An 18,886-nucleotide genomic window follows, 5' to 3' on the forward strand; every position below is an offset into this window, starting at 1 on the left:
AAAATCTAGGACTGGCATCCTGCCACTATTAATTGTATAAAGGTGGGTCACTGTCACTGTGGGTAAGAATGGATGCCCCCATGCACCTTGCCCATCTACAGGGACCAGATATCACACTGAGGTGATGGCTAACCTAAGTATGTTTATTTTTATTGAAACTATAAGCAAGCATTTGAAGATGCTAATTTCTGAGTACAATTGATGGAAATATTTTCCAACAGAACTTTGAAGAAGTTCTGGCATTTTCTCAAAGATAAACTACCACCATCTATGCATACACAAACCTAGACACAAACGTTTTCAAAAGGCAAAACTCCTGGGATGGAGTTCCAGGGATCATGTCGGGAGGTGGGGGTGGGGGGGGGTGCGAGTATGGGTAAAGAGGAACCAATTAATCCACTGAGGGATTTCTCAGAAGTCTTCACCTGCCAGAGGTTTTAATCCAGATAGAACAAGCTTTTTGTCAGAGGAGAAACATAAACGGTGAGATCCTCCCATTCATTCACTGGTTATATGCCTTCTGGTGTGAAACTCAGTTATAGGCAACAGGAATACAAAAGAAATGAGGCTTAGTCCCTGCTTCAAGGTCACAGTCTGGTGATGTGGAAGAAATAAGTAAACAGAGGAATACAATCCAGTGTGGTAGATTCTGGGATCAAGAAGGGTCATGGGGACATGGGAAGAGAGACCCCTGGGCACAAACTGTACAGTGTAATTAAAGGAGATCACATTTTAGAATTTTTCAAATGAAGTTTCACGTTTTGGAGCCTCCATTTTCTCCTCTTTGAAATGAGAAGAAGAGAATTTGCCTTCTGGAGTTATAAAAATTCAGTGATGTATGAGATATTCAGTGAGTAAATTTTTAAGAAAGAAATGCAAAGGGTCGCCTGGGTGGCTCCATCGGTTAAGTGTCTGGCTCTTGATTTCAGCTCAAGTCATGATCTTGCGTATTGGAAGTTCAAGCCCCACATTGGGCTCCTCACTTACAGCACAGAGCCTGCTTGGGATACTCTCTCTCTCTCTCTCTCTCTCTCTCTCTCTCTCTCTCTGCCTCTCTCTCTCTCTCAAAATAAATAAACTTGAAAGGAAGGAAGGTGGGAGGGAAGGAAGGAAGGAAGGAAGGAAGGAAGGAACACAAAATTGAGACAGTGGGGCACTCTCCCCAAATGGTGGTGAGCTACTGTGCTGACCTATAAATTTAAACCTTTTTTAGAGAGCTCACCATCTTTACAGTGGGGCTATTTATCACAATAAGCCAGAGACTCAACTCGAGAAGGACTGAGCGGAAAGAGAAAAGTCTCCTCTGATTCCGAAATGAATTATTTGTTGGATGTTGTTTCGTGAATTTTTGTAACAGAAATTGGGGTATGCACAGTAATTGCGGGGGCAGGAAACAACCACCCTGGGAACAATTGCAGGCAATTCTGCAATCACCTGGCTTAGCTTGAATTCTTGGAAGTAGAGCTTCTCTTAGTTTAATAAAAGGTTTCATGTAGACCTTGCGGTTCTGTTCTTTATCCCTGATTTTTCCTCCCAGGCTTATGAATAAGGCCTCAGTCACATTCTCCCTCGGAGACTGGCAAGCAGCCCCACCTGCTGCTGTTGGAGGCTGGGAGGTGCAGCCTGAGGAAGCTGCAGCTGTCTTCTGCCATCTGCTGGCTCCCTTTCTGCACCAGCTCGGGCCTGGCTTTGCATGCATTCCCAGGGAATGAAACCGCCAGCAGAGAAAGTGCAGGGCAGAGAAAAGAGTCTTGCTTTTATTAAAAAGAAGGAGATGAGAGGATGGCAAACAGAAACTGGCATGGGAGAGCTTTTCCTATTATAGGGTTTGTGTGAAGATGTCACCATCTCAAATATCTAAGGCAGGGATTTTTCTACATAAGATTGTTTTGTTCCGGGAGAACATAGAAGTGTGTTTTGTTTTATTTTATTTTATTTTATTTTATTTTATTTTATTTTATTTTATTTTATTTTATTTTATTTTATATCATTTTATTTCATTTTATTTCATTTTATTTTACTTTATTGTATTACTTCCTTTTATTTAATTTTATTCTTAGATCATTGCCTTACAAGACTTATCAATTAAGTCACTGCCACATCTGTATAGACTCTTTGGAAAGAAACATCAAAAACCCATGTTGGTGGGAATGGAGATGAGAGTGAGGAGGCAGGAAGTGGGAAGGGAGAGGGGAAACATTTCGCAGTAAATTGCAGTGTTCTTTAATTGGTTCAGCCGACATCTTTTGAGGATCTATTATTTACAAGGCTCTGATGCAGAGCCTGGGATACAAAAGTGAGTAATATTGGGTCCCTTCTTTCTGGGAAATAAGAATCTATTGGGAATCAGCTAAATAACGAAAGAATTAAGTAGAGATCTACAAGTGCTGTGATCAAGTACTGCAGTAAAGGAGTCTAGGAGAGCACAGAGGAGGAACAGGTGTTTACATCAAACTGGGGCCTCACTGTCAGAGAAAACTTGTCGGAGGAGGTTCCATGAGCTGCATTTGGGAGATAGCAATTTAACGGAGACAGTGGTGAGAAGGGCCACCCAGTTTCAGGGAGCACCACTTTATACCCACAGTGTCATCTGCTACCATCAGTCCGGCTCAAGAAGCTGAGAAGTCTAGATACCAAGGAGGAGACAGTTGTTAAAATATTCAGACTTAGACAACAAGCTATTGATTCAGTCCAGGGTGATCAGCCAAGTCAGGGAGAAACAAGCAGGTCAGGAGGGAGGAAACACACAGAATCCTGGACATGAGAGAGCAGTTCTGGGACTGTCTCTGGTCCTAGAAAAAAGGCAATACTCTTTCAGTCCGTGTCCTGGATATGGGCAGCCCCTTCAAGGGAGGTTCAGTGAAATATTCAGAAACTCACTTAATCTGTCTGAAACTTCTGAGTGACCTCATGTGAATACTAAAGTAGCTATAAGGTCAAAGATATCAACTACAATGTTATTTGAGATCTTAAGTACGATGGCCAACAGTAGGGAAAATGCATAGGAGAGTATGGCACAGCTTCTGGGTGAACCATCAAGTTCCAGGGCATGGAAAATGATAATTCCAGAAACTGTGCAGTACATGAAAAATACTTGTAAAAAAATCATCCAAGCCTACAGGAATAATATTCAGAAGGAAACATACTAAACTACTAATAAACGTGGTATTTTTCCCTCTAGTGTCTATGCTTTATATAAGATGCTTACACTACTGTTATAATGATCTTTTAATATTAAGAAGCCTAAAGGTGAAATGTGTGTCCTGCTTAGGGCTTAAGACAAAAAAAATTATCCTAAATAATTTATCCTAAATTAATTCTTCCATTTATGTGTTTGTTTCTGATATTTTAGATTCCATTTTCTCCCTAATTGTGTTTCAGTTTGTGTGGTCTATTCATTTTGCTTGTTAAGTCTGTCCTCAGTCTTCTCCTTGCCCACACCCCTCCTCCCACCCTGGATCTGCGGGATGTATTGTGATGTCTGCCCGCTAATTTTGCTGTGACTGGGACTGGTGTCTGGTTGGTGATTCATGTTTGTTCCTAAGTTGTACATCTGTGTTGGTTGCTTTGAAACAGTGCCTCGGGGAATATGAAAGGCCGTTTGTCTCCCTGAGACTGCTTCTTTGCACCAGAGAATTCGTCCCTGGCTTCTTCTGAATTCCAGCAGGCTCTTCTATGAGTTTATAGAGTTTGGGCAGGGTAAAGAATAAAGACAGAAACAAAACAAAACCAAAAGAGAGCATCATGGAGAGAGTTTGGGTATCTGCGTCTAGTCCCTGCTTACCTAGTAAGACCAGTCTTCTTGGATACTAACTGGGGACAGAATGCCTTGTGACATATACTTTAAGGGTAATGCCTTGACTTAAGCTTTCTGCCCACTAGGAATGCCTCCAGCAGAAAATAGGGCAGAGTGAGCCCTGGCAGAAACCCTCAATGGAAAAAGTTCTAAGAGTTTGGTAGTCACATGTACATGGTGCCTGTCTAATGTTTTAGCACAGGAACACACAGTCATAATGTTTAATGACTGGTACTGCATGGACACTGACCAATTAAATGGGTGCAGGCCATAGTGCTAAAAGCTAGAGACCTCTGCTGTTCCAGACACCAACTTTTTAGTTACTGGATCACCAGGGAGACCAGCAACTTCTGGAGGGCCTGGGGCAATGGCTGGCTGCCAAGTGTTTCAAAAGCATTTTAATGTTTTCATATGCATCAAGGCTGAACAGATACATCCCAAATGAATAACGTGAATATACATGAAACTTCAAAGCTCATGCCCACTCTTAAGCTTTATGTAGTCCCGTCTATAACTCCCCTCTTTGTCCTTAAGAACAGTTCAGAGCAATCATCAGGACCTGCCCATTCCACAGGATCTGGGTGGCACAAAGGAGCCCTTATCCACAAAGGAGTGTTTTTTTGTTTGTTTTGGTTTGGTTTTGGTTTTGGTTTTTTTGGGGTTTGTTGTTGTTGTTGTTGTTGTTCTGCCCAACAACTAGTATAGATCTCACCCAAGGAAAGTTTGCAAGTCAGCTTTCATTAGATTTTCACTCGCTGCGATGTAGTTGGCTTACAACATAGCTCTGCTTCTAGGCAGACAGAGAAACAAGCTGGCGTGTGTGAGTGATTGCCCACCTGCCTGCTTGCCTGCAGTCTTTGAAAGGCAGCCCCATCCCAGACCATCATCCTGCTGTGAAAATCCACGCACAGGTGCCTTGAAAGTCCAAATACATATTGGGTTGTTATGGCCCTTTCTTGTCCTTTTAACCAGAGATTCTCACCTGCTGCTTCTTATCGGACACCTGGAGTTTGTAGGTTGGCTAAAAGCAGCTTCTCAGAATGGTCTCCAGGGAAGCATTATAACCCTGCATTCTGTTATTTCTTCTTTCCAGTTTCAAGGAAACCTATAGCTTCAGGGTAATTTGCTGCTCTCCTGTCTCCATTCAGGATAACAGCTAAGGTCGTTCATCATCTGACTGTCTACATACCAAACACAAATTTTGTTTGAATCCCGAAGAAAAATTGCACTCAGCCAGCCAGCAAGCCATTCTGATACTCTGTGATAAGAGAGGTCTGGGGTTGTAGAGAAAGAGTTGGAAGACTTGGTCTTCCGGTAACTTGCTCTACAAGGTACTAGCATGTGACCTTGAGCAAATATTTAAAATCTCTCTAAGCCTCATTTTCCTCAAATGTAGGATGGGGTCATACTATATCCTTCCCAGAGTGGTTATGAGAGGTAAGTGGGATAATAGATCAGAAAGCAATTTATAAACTAAAGAAATATAAACCTCACCCCAAGAGAGCAGATTGTAAGAACTAGTAAAAAAGAAAAAAAAAGGACCATGAGTGTAGAAATAAATTATGGCAGCTGGATGAATATAAAGGAAGCCCACTATTATAGTCTAACTCAGAAGAAAGAACATTCTCAGCCTCACACCTTCTTCAATACCTCTCTGCAGAGCTTTAACTGGAGACCAGTGAGTGGTCTAGAGAAATGGTAGGCGAGAGCCTTACTGTCACTTTGAGGCTAAAGGAGGTAGTGCTTCCAGGGAAAATGAATAGGGATGATGGAGAGCATGGGAAGGAGACAGTACCTATGGTAATACCAAGAGAGGGGGAGAGAAAACAAGAGACGTAATCTCTACTGCTCCCGTCTGTATGTTCATTGATCAGAGCTTGTTCAACTAATTCTGGGCTTCAGGGTACCTTCCTAGGGGGAGCAGACTGATCAGAAACCTTAAGGGCTCTCCTATACTGGAGCCACTGACCATATCCTCCCCAAGACATAAAGCTCTGCAGCCCCGGAGGGTAATTGGCATTATCAGATTAATTAAATCATTTTCTGTGGTTAAACTTGCATGTGACTATTAAGTCTCAGACTGGGCCTCCCGTCTAATCAGCCAGTGAATGTTTTCAGGATAGCACTTTGTTCCTGAAACATTGAGAAATATGCATATTGTATCCTTAATAGACCATGATGTTTATTTATGGCACAAAGAAGTCTCCCAGCTACGAAGACTCATTTAAGTGATAGTTTCGTGTCTGACACCTAGAGCTGTGTTAGATGCGGTCTCTGGAGTTGCTTATTATCACCAAGTTATTTCATGGTTGGCTCCTATTCTGAATTTGTCAAAGTTGTTCTTGCTGCTGAAAGGCCATGGGGCTTTGCATTAGGCTTCAAATCCTGCCTTTATTATTTACTGATGACTGGGCTTCTGTGGGACTGTTTCCCTCATACAAAATGAGAATAATAATGACTGCAACTCAGAGCTGTTTGGAAGATTAAAATTGTGCATAAAGTGTGGAATTTTATGTCAAGTGCCTGGCACACACTAGTTCTTCATGTCTGTGTATGTCAGATGCCCTCCTCCATGGTTATGTGACCAGAGTTTTTTGCTTTCTCTTAAGCTTTGATGTGGAAAATGGCCCTTCCCCAGGTCGGAGCCCACTGGACCCCCAGGCCAGCTCTTCCTCTGGGTTGGTGCTCCATGCCACCTTTCCCGGGCACAGCCAGCGGAGAGAGTCCTTTCTCTACCGATCAGATAGCGACTATGATTTGTCACCGAAGGCGATGTCAAGAAACTCTTCACTTCCAAGCGAGCAGTAAGTACGAGCTCTATGTGGCTTCTAATCTCACACTTACCTCATCTCTAACCTGTCACAGCAGCAACAACAACTGTTCCCCTTTAACCCGTGGGAAGGAGGGAGGAGAAAAATGAATGTGAGCCGAGGTGACTGTAATGACCCTTAAAGACATTAGTGCTCTACAGCATGAGAAATATGTATCTGGGGTCTCCAAGGGTATTAAAAATCTCAGACACAGTGTGCAGATTTCATCTGTTATTGATACTTTTTTTAATTGTCATTCAGCGTCATTTCCTGAACCGCTGAATCATTTATGAGTTGAGAACCTTAACACTTTTTTTGCAAATCATACTAGAACTTTCCGCAACATGTTTGCATGTGGCTACGGCAAAAAGAAAAACGGTAGTTGGTGACATGCCTCCTCTCTCAGTAGTCTCTGCTTGGTGACATTTAATGAGCTGTCATCCAGCCACATGTCTTTGTCTCTTCTCTGGAACCTTAACTCAATGCCCACTTGTTGCCTGGCTCCTCGGTGAGACATGACACGCTCCACCACCCTATTAGACACAGCTGATGTTTTTGTTTTGCTGCTATTAATTGTAGATCTCTAATTTTTAAGGAACAATGACTGGGTTGTATTACTTGTTTATTAAATTTCTGAAACCAAATAAGGTTGGATGCTGGTATTCATGCTTTAAAAGGTTTCTGGGCACACGTACAATTGTTTTTAACATTGTATGTTATAAAAATATTGGTAGCTCTCTAAAGTCTCCAGCCTGGAAATTTCCACTGGTCTCTCTTCTGCTTTTGAAAAAGAAACTAAAAAGGGTCACTCTCTTATGAAAGGGGCAAGGGACATCTTAAAGCTACCAGTAAGAACGGATTCCCCAGGGCATTTCTGCCAGTAAATTCTAATATAAGCACCCCTTCCCTAAAATGTCTTAATCAGTGGGTGGGCCAAAATTCATTTCTTCATTCATTTGACAAATACTTCCTGAATTTTTCCTATGTGCCATGCAGTGTGCCAGGCTCTAGGGATACAAGGTTAACAAAACAGTGGAATAATCACAGATTAATTAAAAACAGATATTCTCAGAAAGGTTGCATGCTCCCAGGGAGGTTACAGTTAATAAGAAAGATAAGAGGAACACCCACATAACTGTGCTACAGAGTGGAAGGAAACATTTAATGAGCACGTAGCATGGGACCAGCTGCATTGGCATGTGTGACTCCTTTTAATCTTCACAACAATTCTGTCAGGTAGGTATCACAATTATCTCCACTCTATAGATAATGAAACTGAGACTCAGAGAGACTGAGAAAAGTGTGCCCATCCCTTGACTAACCATATGCCATGCTGTATCCTGCAATGTAGCTAAGACTGACCATATTCAAACCTCTTAGACTTATTTGCCTATGTTCTTCAAACTGCAAAGCAGAATCTCAACTATCAGGTAGAAAACAGAGGAGTGCAGAGTCAAGGTGCCTGAGGCCAGAGGAGAGGTAACCACTTTGTTGCAGGTCATGTAGAACCAAGGGTGTTTCTAACCAAGGTTTGCATGGGAGCTTGATGGTGAATATACCTGGCATTGTCTCTTTTACCAAGAGAAACACCTATCTAGACTTCCTAGGGGGAGAACATAGGAAATGGGGGGAGCTGAAACTAAATAGAGCTTCATTCACATGATGTTTCACAGGTGAAAGACTAGCTTTGGAAGGCAGCTAACAGTTCCCCAAACTCTTGCCAAACAGCATGATGAGTCTCAGGGTCATTCAGAGGCTTTTCAGAAGGTTCCAACCAAATTTCAGATTAAACTCTGATGATGTTTTAAGAGTCACAGGTTATGAAAATTTTGAACTTGAAGAGACCTGAAAGATTACAATCCAACTCAGTCTTCAGCTGTAAAAAGAGAGATCTAATTTCGAATGATTCTGTATTCAGGGTCCCTAATATTCATGGTGTACCTTCTTTTCAGTTTTACCAACCAGCAAAATTTTCCCCCTAACTCAAAACCTACACAATGTTGCCAACTTTAAATTCAGGAAAATAAGAATTATATGTGTAAGTTACCTAGTATCATTCTCATTTTTAAAAATTTTTTTTAATGTTTATTTATTTCTGAGACAGAGAGAAACAGAGCATGAGTGGGGAGGGGCAGGGAGAGAGGGAGACACAGAATCCGAAGCAGACTCCAGGCTCTGAGCTGTCAGCACAGAGTCGGATGCTGGGCTCCAACTCACAAACTGTGAGATCATGACCTGAGCTGAAGTCCGTCACTCAACCGACTGAGCCACCCAGGTGCCCCATCATTCTCATTTTTTTAAAGAAAAGGACTTCTTAAAATTAAAAGAAAAAAATGGAGGAAGGACACACTTTCATAATAAAGAACAGCTCTTCCCAAGAAAACACTGTTGGCAACATAATATCACCCTATCGAAGATACTGATTATAGAATATAGGAAAGTCTTGAGTGAATAAAATGGCACAATTTTTTTTTGGAGATATTTCAACATCACAGTAACACTTTTATATATTTGTCAGTTTAAGAATTTATATTTCTCATTACAAGAAGTGGAGCTTGAATAATGCCCAGGTTTTTCTGGGATTTCAGTTTACTGGGACCATGTTGGAAAATCCAGTTTCACACATGTAGCTTGAGATAAATTGAAGTCATGCCTTCAAAGGTATTTTACCTGATTATTACTCTTCAGAGTGAATTGAAACAAATAGAGAATAGCAACCCCCAAGCCTCTCGCTGCTTTTCCTGCCTTCTACCCGTAGAGCCAAGGAAAAGAAGGGCAAAGACAGGTCTAGTGCCTTAATGTGAAGGCCATTAGGTGGGGGCACTGGAATGTCCCCTGCTCAGGAGCTCCTCATATTCAGCACATAGCAGTCGTGGATTTATGTAAGAGTTAGAAAGCTTGCATAATTCCTATGTATTAAACCCTAATAGTAGAGGCAACACTGTTTTTGTTTTTGTTTTGTTTTTAATTTCTCTTCTGAATGCTTTCGGAAGAGTAAGAGGAAATATAGGCAGGGAGAGTGAGTGAGAAGATAAGGATTAAAAGTAAAAATGTAAGTGGAAAATTACAAGCGGCTTTAACTTTTAGCAACAAAAGAGAGATTGAAATAAGCCTTTCTAGTAAAGAAAACAAGACCATCATTGGGTCCCAAGAGGAAATTTCAGATGTTTCCCTAGATGTGGCAATAATCTACTGGCTTCTCTTTTGCTCCTGTGTTGTAGTCATCTCTAACGCAATGCCTTTGTACGCCAAGGTACTGATTTCCCAATGGGAACATAAAGTACTGGAAACTGGTGAGGCCAGTTATGTTATCCAGAACTACGGCAGGAACCACCCTGGACAGGACGGAGTTTTGATAATCCACCTGCAAATTCACAGGGAAGGAAGATCCTTATTTCCTTCATCTGGTTACCCCATTTGCAAAGCCTTATATTGGCAAAGAGCTTTTTAAAGCCGCCATTTGTGCGAAAACTAAGTGTTCTCTAGAGAGAGCTCTCAAGGGAAATGAGACCTAAGACTGAAGAAGAAAAGCATTAATAACAGATCTCTTAAATTTAAGACCAATTTATTGATGAACTACCAAAGAAAGTTGCAATGTAAGTGGTCTTTGAGACTTGAGTTAGATATACTGCCATCACACCTACTAGTACCATGGCTTTGGCATTGAATCTCTTTTACAGTGTCCAAATTATCTGTAAATAAAAGTGCACATGAAATTAAAGTGCATTTCCTATGTGCTATGCACTATTTACAGTACTTTACATACTTCAACTCATTGAATTCCCATAACCTTAACTTATGGGAACTATAATTTTCTTGTCTTAAAGATGAAGACATTGATGCTTAGAGAGGTTAAGTAACCTACCTAATAAATGGGGAACCAAGGTTTAAATACAGGGAGTGTAGATGATTAAACCATATGGATATCTAGTACATAGACTCAAAATGAGGATGCAAAATTAAAATGATATTAAACTCTACTCTGCCTACCTTTCCCACTGTTACGAGGATCATATTCAATCTTTCTTTTAACAAAAACTTTTCAATTTAGGCACTTTGCTAACCAATAAGACATTCTCTATGTTTTCAAGGGAACTGAAAGATTTGTAAGTGTATAAGCAGTTTTAATATCTTTGAATAAAGCAATCATAGAAAGGTATGCACAGGACTTTGAAAGATCTGGCTGGGCAGGCGAGTAGCCCACTTTGAGTGGTTACAGAGAAGCTAGAAGAGTTAGCCAGGCAGAAGGGTATGCAGGAAGAAGGTCCGCGCACTAACTACTGTCTAGTTGTCAGGAACATTGTGGAGAAGCACAGCTCAGCACAGCTGAAGCAGAGAATGTGAGTAGATGAGGAAGTGGTGAAAGGCAAGGCTAGAAAAGTAAGCAGGAACCTCATCATGAACGGCCTGTGTTAAGGAGTTGGTCTTTATAAAGCTGAAGACAATCATTGGGGAGCTACTAATAAAGGCTTTTAAGCAAGAAAATACATAGTCCAACGAATGTTTTTGAAAGATAGCTCTGATTACAGCGAAGAGTGGTTTGGACAGTAGACAAACCTAAAGACTAGTGTCCAAGAGCCAAATGGAAGACTGCTTTGGTAATCCACATAATAGAGGGTGAGGATCTACATTAGAGCGAATCCAGTGGGCAATAATAAATATTTGTAAGTTAGCATCAACAGGGGTTGGTGGTTGACTGTGGAGGGATGTTTCAGGCTTGACCACCAAGATAGGTGGTTGCACCATTTTTTTTACGGTCAAGAACATTCTCTTATCACATGAAATGATGTATGTGAAAATGCTTTGTAAACTGTAAAGCACGATATTAGTTCTCTTGACTGCAGTAGGGGTAGAGATGAGTCTTCCAGAAATGTTCTCACCAGCTGGGAGGATAGACATGCAATTCTTTACTTAAAATAATAATGATACCTACTACTAATAAGAATAACTATAAATGAGTAAATGCTTTTATGTGCCAAGCATTGTTGTAAGAGTTGTACATGAATAATAACTCACTTAATTCTTACAACACCCCACTTTACAGATAAAGAAACTGGGGCTTAGAGAGGTTGCCTAATGCCTCATAGTTAGTAATTGTGAAACTCAGAAACAAACCAATGTTGTCTCGCTTCCAAATCTGTGCTCTTGACTACAATAGTATAAGTCTGTCTATAAGACAGACTAAAATCAGTGTTACAAGAAAAGTATAAGTAAAATACTATATGTAGGTATGAAACTGAGAAAGACAAAATTAATAGAGTCCAGAGGGTATACCAGAAGAAAGTAGCATTTTTGCTTTTTAGAAAACCATTTCATTGTTCAATGCAGACCTACTCTCATTCAAAGACCCACGGAGCTCTCATCACTGATTATTCTACAAAACTGTAATGTGCTGGGTTTGTCACTAGATGTTGCTCATGCCATGGTTCTGAATATCTGGCATTGCCCTCTCTAGCAGTTTGGAAAACTAAGTACATCAGTTTTCATAATTAATCAAGTGTTTTATTTTCTCCATGCCATCTTATTCTAATTATTAATATGTAAGATTATGATTTAAAATTTTGAAATCATTTCATAAATAATCTGGCTGTACTCAGATAGGAATTTTGTTTTGTTTCTTTCCTATACTGGCTATAAATGATCTGTAAATTGTCTGATCCTTTCCTCTAGCAGGTATTATCTGACGTATATCATTAGCTTTTACTGTTCAAATCCTTTCAGAGAACCAATGCTATGGATCTGGAAGTCCATCTCTTGCTTCCGAATTTTCTGCTTTCCTGAACTACAAAAGTTTCATAATGCTTACCTCCCTTTAATTATTACTTTGTACCATTGTAGTAACTTCCCATTCATACAATAATTCATCAGCTTTAGGTGCTTCATATGTATGAGATTTGTTTATATATTTAGCTTGTATTGGGTATTTAGACTCCAGAAATCCAGGAGCTTTGGATGACCTACTTAGCTCTTAACTCCATTACCTTATTCCCAACTCACCCCAATGCCTTATGAACAATGTGAACTTCACAGCAGAAATCTGAACAAATAGCAAGATATTTCACCCACGTAAAGTTCATCTCAAGAAAATGGCTTGGGAAGGGGCAGTTCTTGTTACAGTTCACCACCCTGCATTTATCACAACTGATCCTCTTTTAACTCTTTCTTCTGTTTCCTTTGGCTTCACTCCAAGAACCCTGAAGTTCTTCCTTGGGCTCCCTCTTTCTATATTTCCCCACTCCAGAAGCCGCCCTGCCATTGTAACTTTCCCCATGGTTGTAGGTAACTCTGAAATGTATAGCTCTAATTCCCGTATTTTAATCCTCCTGCTTGGTGTCTCCCTTGGGATATCAATGAGGATCTTACAATTCAGCATGTGAGAAAGTGACATATCTCTTCCCCCAGCTTCTCCGTACTTTCCCATTTCTGCTCATGACTTCACTATTTTCCCACCTACCATTTTTTAAATGGAAAATAGTATTTCTTTATGACCCCTTATCCAATTAAACTCTGAGTCCTTGGTAAGACACTTAGGGTCTCTTCAGATTGTCTTTCCCTGTTTCTTCCTCTGCCTCACCCATTTCTTCTCATTTGAATGACTGCAATATCCCCCTAGCTATTCTTCCTGACTTGGTCCTCTCACCAATCCATCTCTTGGTGTCTACAGCATTTTTACTTTCTAAAGGACTTTTCTGTTTGCCTATCTCACTAAAAACCTTCACTAGCTCCTTTCTTCCTTCTGAGTCAAGCACCGCCTCCACAACTGTGGTCCATACCATCCATAAGATGGGTGGGGACCTTCTAACCTTATCCTCCAAATATGTCTGTAGTAAATGTGCTCAACTCTGCTCAAACAGTCACCAAGAATCTCAGTAAATGTGTTCAGTACTTTCCCATTTTAATACCGCTGTTCCTGATATTTCCCTCCTTGGTGACATCTACCATCCATGCTTTTTAAAGCCTGCCCTTCAAAGTGTGTCTCAAAACCACTCATTTGATCAAGCCTGTCCTACTTCCTCTGAACTGTAATTATTACCTCTCCTTTGCACCCCATTAAGTTTCCCCATTACATGTTTATAGTTCTCATTCTGTATTTATCTATTTCTGTCTCCCCTGCTGTGTTTTAATTTGAAGAGGTCATGGATTCTGTTTAATTCAATCTGTCAGCTATGTAGGATCATCATAAAATAGGTAACATAATAGTTAAAAGCACAGATCTTTTGGAATCAAACTTTCTTAGCTACTCCAATTACTATGTGTTAGTTAAGCAGTGGCTTAACCTCTCCAAGCCTTGATATCATCTTCAAAATGGGAACATTGAGAGTACCTGCCTCAGGGCACCTGGGTGGCATAGTTAGTTGAGCATCTGAACCTTGATTTAGGCTCATATCATGATCCCAGGGTCATGGGATTGAGTCCCACGACAGCTCTGCACTAAGCACGGAGCCTGCTTAAGATTCTCAATCTCTTTCTCTGTCTCTCTTCCCCTACCCCACTCTCCTGCTCATGCACTAGCTCTCTCTCTCTAAAATAAAAAATTAAGGGGCGCCTGGGTGGCGCAGTCGGTTAAGCGTCCGACTTCAGCCAGGTCACGATCTCGCGGTCCGTGAGTTCAAGCCCCGCGTCAGGCTCTGGGCTGATGGCTCGGAGCCTGGAGCCTGTTTCCGATTCTGTGTCTCCCTCTCTCTCTGCCCCTCCCCCGTTCATGCTCTGTCTCTCTCTGTCCCAAAAATAAATTAAAAACGTTGAAAAAAAATTTTTAAAAAAAAAATTTAAATTAAAAATTAAATTAAACAAAGAGTACCTGCCTCAAGCCTTGTTACAAGAATTAAATGAGATTATGTACATAAAGTGCTTAGCACAGGGTGTAACATATGGTAACCATGCAAAGAATGTTCTCTGTTGTCAGTATTCTTTTTGTAGTCACTGTACAAAGTAGATGCATAAGAACTTGACTAGAATGACTTGAAGGGGGACTTCTAGCCAAAGACAACAGTAGAAAGCAAAGTATTATGTTAAATAAGATCCCAAAGTAAAAGCCCATGTTGGAGAAAAGGCCCACATGGATGTATGTGTTGTTCAACTCTGCATCTTTAGGCCTCATAGAATTTCTGATACGCGGCTGGTGCTTAATAGTCATTGGTTGCATTCACGTTATTAACAAATAAGGTGCCATGTTTGTATGAGGATTATGAGGACAGAGATCAGACATTGAAGGAAGCTCATTGTCAACCAACTTCTGCACAGCTGTTAGGATTCACACTGTGATAACAGATTGGCCTGATTTTGTGTCTACAACTAATGACAATGTGTCTTCTAATGACTTTATGAAGAACTTGCTGAATGTGGACTTAAGCAAATTAATCAAAGCTTGTGCTAGAGAGAGAGTGCATTTCTGAAAATATGCTTTAGACTCTTCCTAAGTACAGATTTACATAACTAGGTAGAGCTTAATCAGATCTTTGGGACAAAGTGAGCAACAATGATATGGTAATGGTAGGTTCATCCTGTACACTCCCATTAAAAGATTTTCCTTGGGTACTTTAAGAAAAAAAGTTATATTAGAAACAAAAAGTAATGGGATTCCCAGACAGAAATCTGTGTTTAAATGGCATTAAGGCTGTGGCTCAAATCAGCAAAAGCCAGGAAATCCAAAGTTAACCTTTATCCAGGCTGTTGTGCCATTTTTTCCAACTCTGTGTGTGCTGGTGAGCAGCCTTCCCTTTGAATTTCCTACCTCTGGCAACCAAGTCGCTTTGAATTACAGTACTGTGGGTCTGCTATTAAATGGGAATGTACCCTGAGGATATATGCTTATTTGCAAGTGCTTTCATGTGTCCCTGTAAGCCCAGGAGCCATAAACCTAGGTATTTTTTTTCTTTCAAGTCCCTAAGGTCCCCATTTATGCCTAGATAAGTCCTGCCTTATACCCAGGTAGATGGACTTACGTAACACTTGTGTTGCTAACACTGATCAAGTTTAATATTACAGCTTATGTGTTATAATTCAAAGGCACTTTTAAATGTTTCTTTTCTCTCTTTTCACCAGACATGGCGATGACTTGATTGTAACACCTTTTGCCCAGGTATGTATCCTGCTGGCCCTGGCTTGCTCTCCCTGTCTCTCTGGGTAGTTTCTATGTGTGGCCTCTGAACCTGCCCATTCATCTCCTTTTGTTCCTAACCATCCTGATCATTGTCCTTATAGGTCCTTGCCAGCTTGCGAAGTGTGAGAAACAATTTTACTGTACTGACAAACCTTCATGGAGCATCCAACAAGTAAGCATGGACTTTTTGTGGAGTTATGCCTTCCATAAAGGCAAAAACATTGAACAGCACTAAAAAAAAAAAAAAAAGGAAAAAAAAACATTGCATGGAAATTAGCCCTCCAAACTAAGTTAGGATACATGATGAAATTTGAAAATAGGATGGAACATCATAGTATTTTAGAACTGGTAAGATGTGAGAATTAGTCTGGATCTTCTTAATCTTTGTGCCCTTTACACTTAGTAGACAGTAAGAGTTCAACAAATGAAAGGTGGAGATGAGGATTTTTTTGACATTTATACTTACTGCTTTGGGAAGTATGAATACTTATCCATAACAGATGTAAATTCTATTAAATTTCTTTTGGAATATCTATTAATGAATTCAGAAATTCAGATTCAAGATTAAAGGTACCAAAATATTCAAGTCCAAGTTGCCTTTTGTTTTTGATAATATATAAATAGGTTCATGCAACTTGATGAATAAGAGTGGGATTGTCTTCTGTGCCCCCAAATAGCTATATAACCTTGGTCAGTTTATTGCTGAACCTTGGTCTCCTCATCTTTATAATGAAGGGTTTGAACTTGATATTCCTGCATAACTTTCTCCTCCAAAACCATTTCAATCTATGAATCTAAGTATTATGCAGGTTACTATCCAGCATTTTAAAAGATCATCACAGGGCTCAGAAGGTCCTAGAATCAACAATTGTGGAATGACACCCAAGGTACTTCATGATCCAACTCAAGTTAGTTTGATTGATAGTTGATTGGGTTTATATTTGATGGAGTAGACATGAAAGCTAGAGACTTGCCCAGCCTCTTTTGCAGGTGTATCCCTGTTTGTTCACCTATTAAATAACTCACCCAAGAAGTATTTATTGGCACGTGCTATGCCTCCATGCATACATGTATGTTTTTGACAAATATTTATTGAGCACTACCTTTTACCAGGAACTGGTGATATAATAGTGACCCAAACAGACAAGTTTTCTGCCCTTTCAGGGCTGCCATTTGAATAGGAAGTGCCAGAGCATCTGGTGGTGAACAATCAGACCAAGTCTCTGGCCACATGGGATCACATTCCAATGACTATGGTCTGGTTGCTCCCTGCATGTTCTATTTTCCATCCTAATTGTGGATTTACTGTTCTCTCTTCCTCAAAAGTCTCTCTCTACCGGCCAGTGATTGCCTAGCTAAATCCTACTTGTCTTTTATAGCTCATCTGTACTATCACTGTCACCAGTATGCTTCCCCTGACCCCACCAAGCCTGGCTGAGTGCCCCTCAGTGGTCCCAGAGCACTCTCCCAACCTTATCACACTGTTCATGGGTCTCTGCCCACCACTAGATTGTGTGTCCCTTGAGGTCCTTCCAGAATTACACTTACTTTTCCTTGAATTTCTAAGATTTAGCAAAATGCCTGACACATAGTATTTGCTCCATAAATATGCATCCCATGTATAAATGTCCAAATAAATAATTGTTGGAAAAAGACCATAGATTATTTGGAAAATTATATTGTCAGAAGGGATCCCTCCCTTTTCCCCACATTTTTTTTTCTTTGCAGAATATGACCTCTGGGGCCATACATATTGGCCTCATACCCAATCCTACCACTTGACAACTATGTGACTTGGGCACAATTTCTCTATATCTCAGTTTCCCAATCTATAAAATAAGGTTGCTCTGAGAATTAAATGAGTTGACATGTGTAGAACATTTATAATGGCACCTAGCACATCATAGGTGCTCCATAAATGTGAGCTATTATAATTGATAGCTACATTTCTCTTGCTGAATCCAGGCAGTGTAACACTTCAGAGTTTTCACATCCATTATCTCAGTGATAATCATCATAAGTGCTGTTTATGACAGGTATTGTTGCCTCTGACTCTGTAGACAAGGAGACAAAGCTTAGGGAGATTAAATGACTTGCACAAGAAGACACCAGTTCTGGTGAAGAACAGAGTCAGACTTGAAACCTGGCATCCTGACTCTCACTGCAGCATTCTTTATAAGGAAAAACAGTTGTTGTCTTTCCTGTGTAGGGAAAAACCCAGTTCTTCCTGTGTTTTTCTTCCCTGTGAGTCTTCTTTACTACTGAGAAATCACTTTATTTCTGATACTCTGGTCACCAAATATGTGGAGGTTCCACCCCCGCCCCCCCAACAACAAGCAAATCTCCAACACCAGCTGGGTGTCCTACAATTTAACTCCATTCTGACACTATCTACCTGGAGATCCCGTCAGATCCCAGATTAAAGGCTCAGTCCCACAAGGCTGCTTCCCACTTCAGATGTCAGTCACAGCTCAGGTGCTTCTGACTTACTTCCTACAGATCAGAGGTTCCAAGGAGTCCCTCCTCAGGTTCAAAGAATTTGCCAGAGTGGCTCACAGAACTCAGAGAAATACTTACCTTTACCAGTTGATTAAGAGACATGATAAAGGACACAGATGAACAGCCAGATAAGAAAAACATAGCATGAGATCTGAGAGGGTCCCAAACACAGGAGCTTCTGTCCCTGTGGAAATGGGGGGCATCACCCTCTCAGGGTAAATATGTTTGCCAGCCTGGAAGCTCTCTGAACCCTGTGCTACTGGCATTTTATGCAGTCTTCATCACATACACATGGTCAATGATAACTCTGGTTTTAGCCCTTTTCCCCTCTCTGGAGGGTGAGAGGTAGGGCTGAAAATTTCAAGCCCCTAATCCCGGCTTGGTCTTTCTGGTGACCATCCCCTCCCAGGAGCTTACCTAGAGTCATGTCATTGGAACACAGATGTTCCTGTTGCTCTAATCACTTAGGAAATTATAAGAGTTTTAGCAGCTCTGTGCCAGGAATTGGGGGCAGAGACCAATATATTCTATTTCTGTTACCTCACATTTTTGCATTCACTACACTAAATACGTTTTCTTGGTTATGGGAAGAAATCGCTGAATATTTTTAACAGTCATTTAGGCAGAACTTAGGGAATAGATGAAGGTCAGAGAGCCCGAAGGCAGAGACATGAACTA

The 18,886-nt window shown here is 40.7% G+C and overlaps 1 protein-coding gene across 2 annotated transcripts in view; it reads left to right on the forward strand.

The window, feature by feature from the left end:
* Window positions 1-18,886, forward strand: part of PDE4B (phosphodiesterase 4B) — a 434,617-nt gene that overhangs the window by 303,820 nt on the left and 111,911 nt on the right. For both annotated transcript variants that reach the window (XM_042997497.1, XM_042997498.1), the window contains 3 exons: window positions 6,406-6,600; window positions 15,652-15,688; window positions 15,811-15,881. In XM_042997497.1, the coding sequence (XP_042853431.1) occupies window positions 6,406-6,600; window positions 15,652-15,688; window positions 15,811-15,881 (303 nt within the window). The remainder of the gene's footprint in view (window positions 1-6,405; window positions 6,601-15,651; window positions 15,689-15,810; window positions 15,882-18,886) is intronic.

Source organism: Panthera tigris, chromosome C1 (assembly GCF_018350195.1).
Source record: "Panthera tigris isolate Pti1 chromosome C1, P.tigris_Pti1_mat1.1, whole genome shotgun sequence".
NCBI lineage: Eukaryota > Metazoa > Chordata > Mammalia > Carnivora > Felidae > Panthera > Panthera tigris.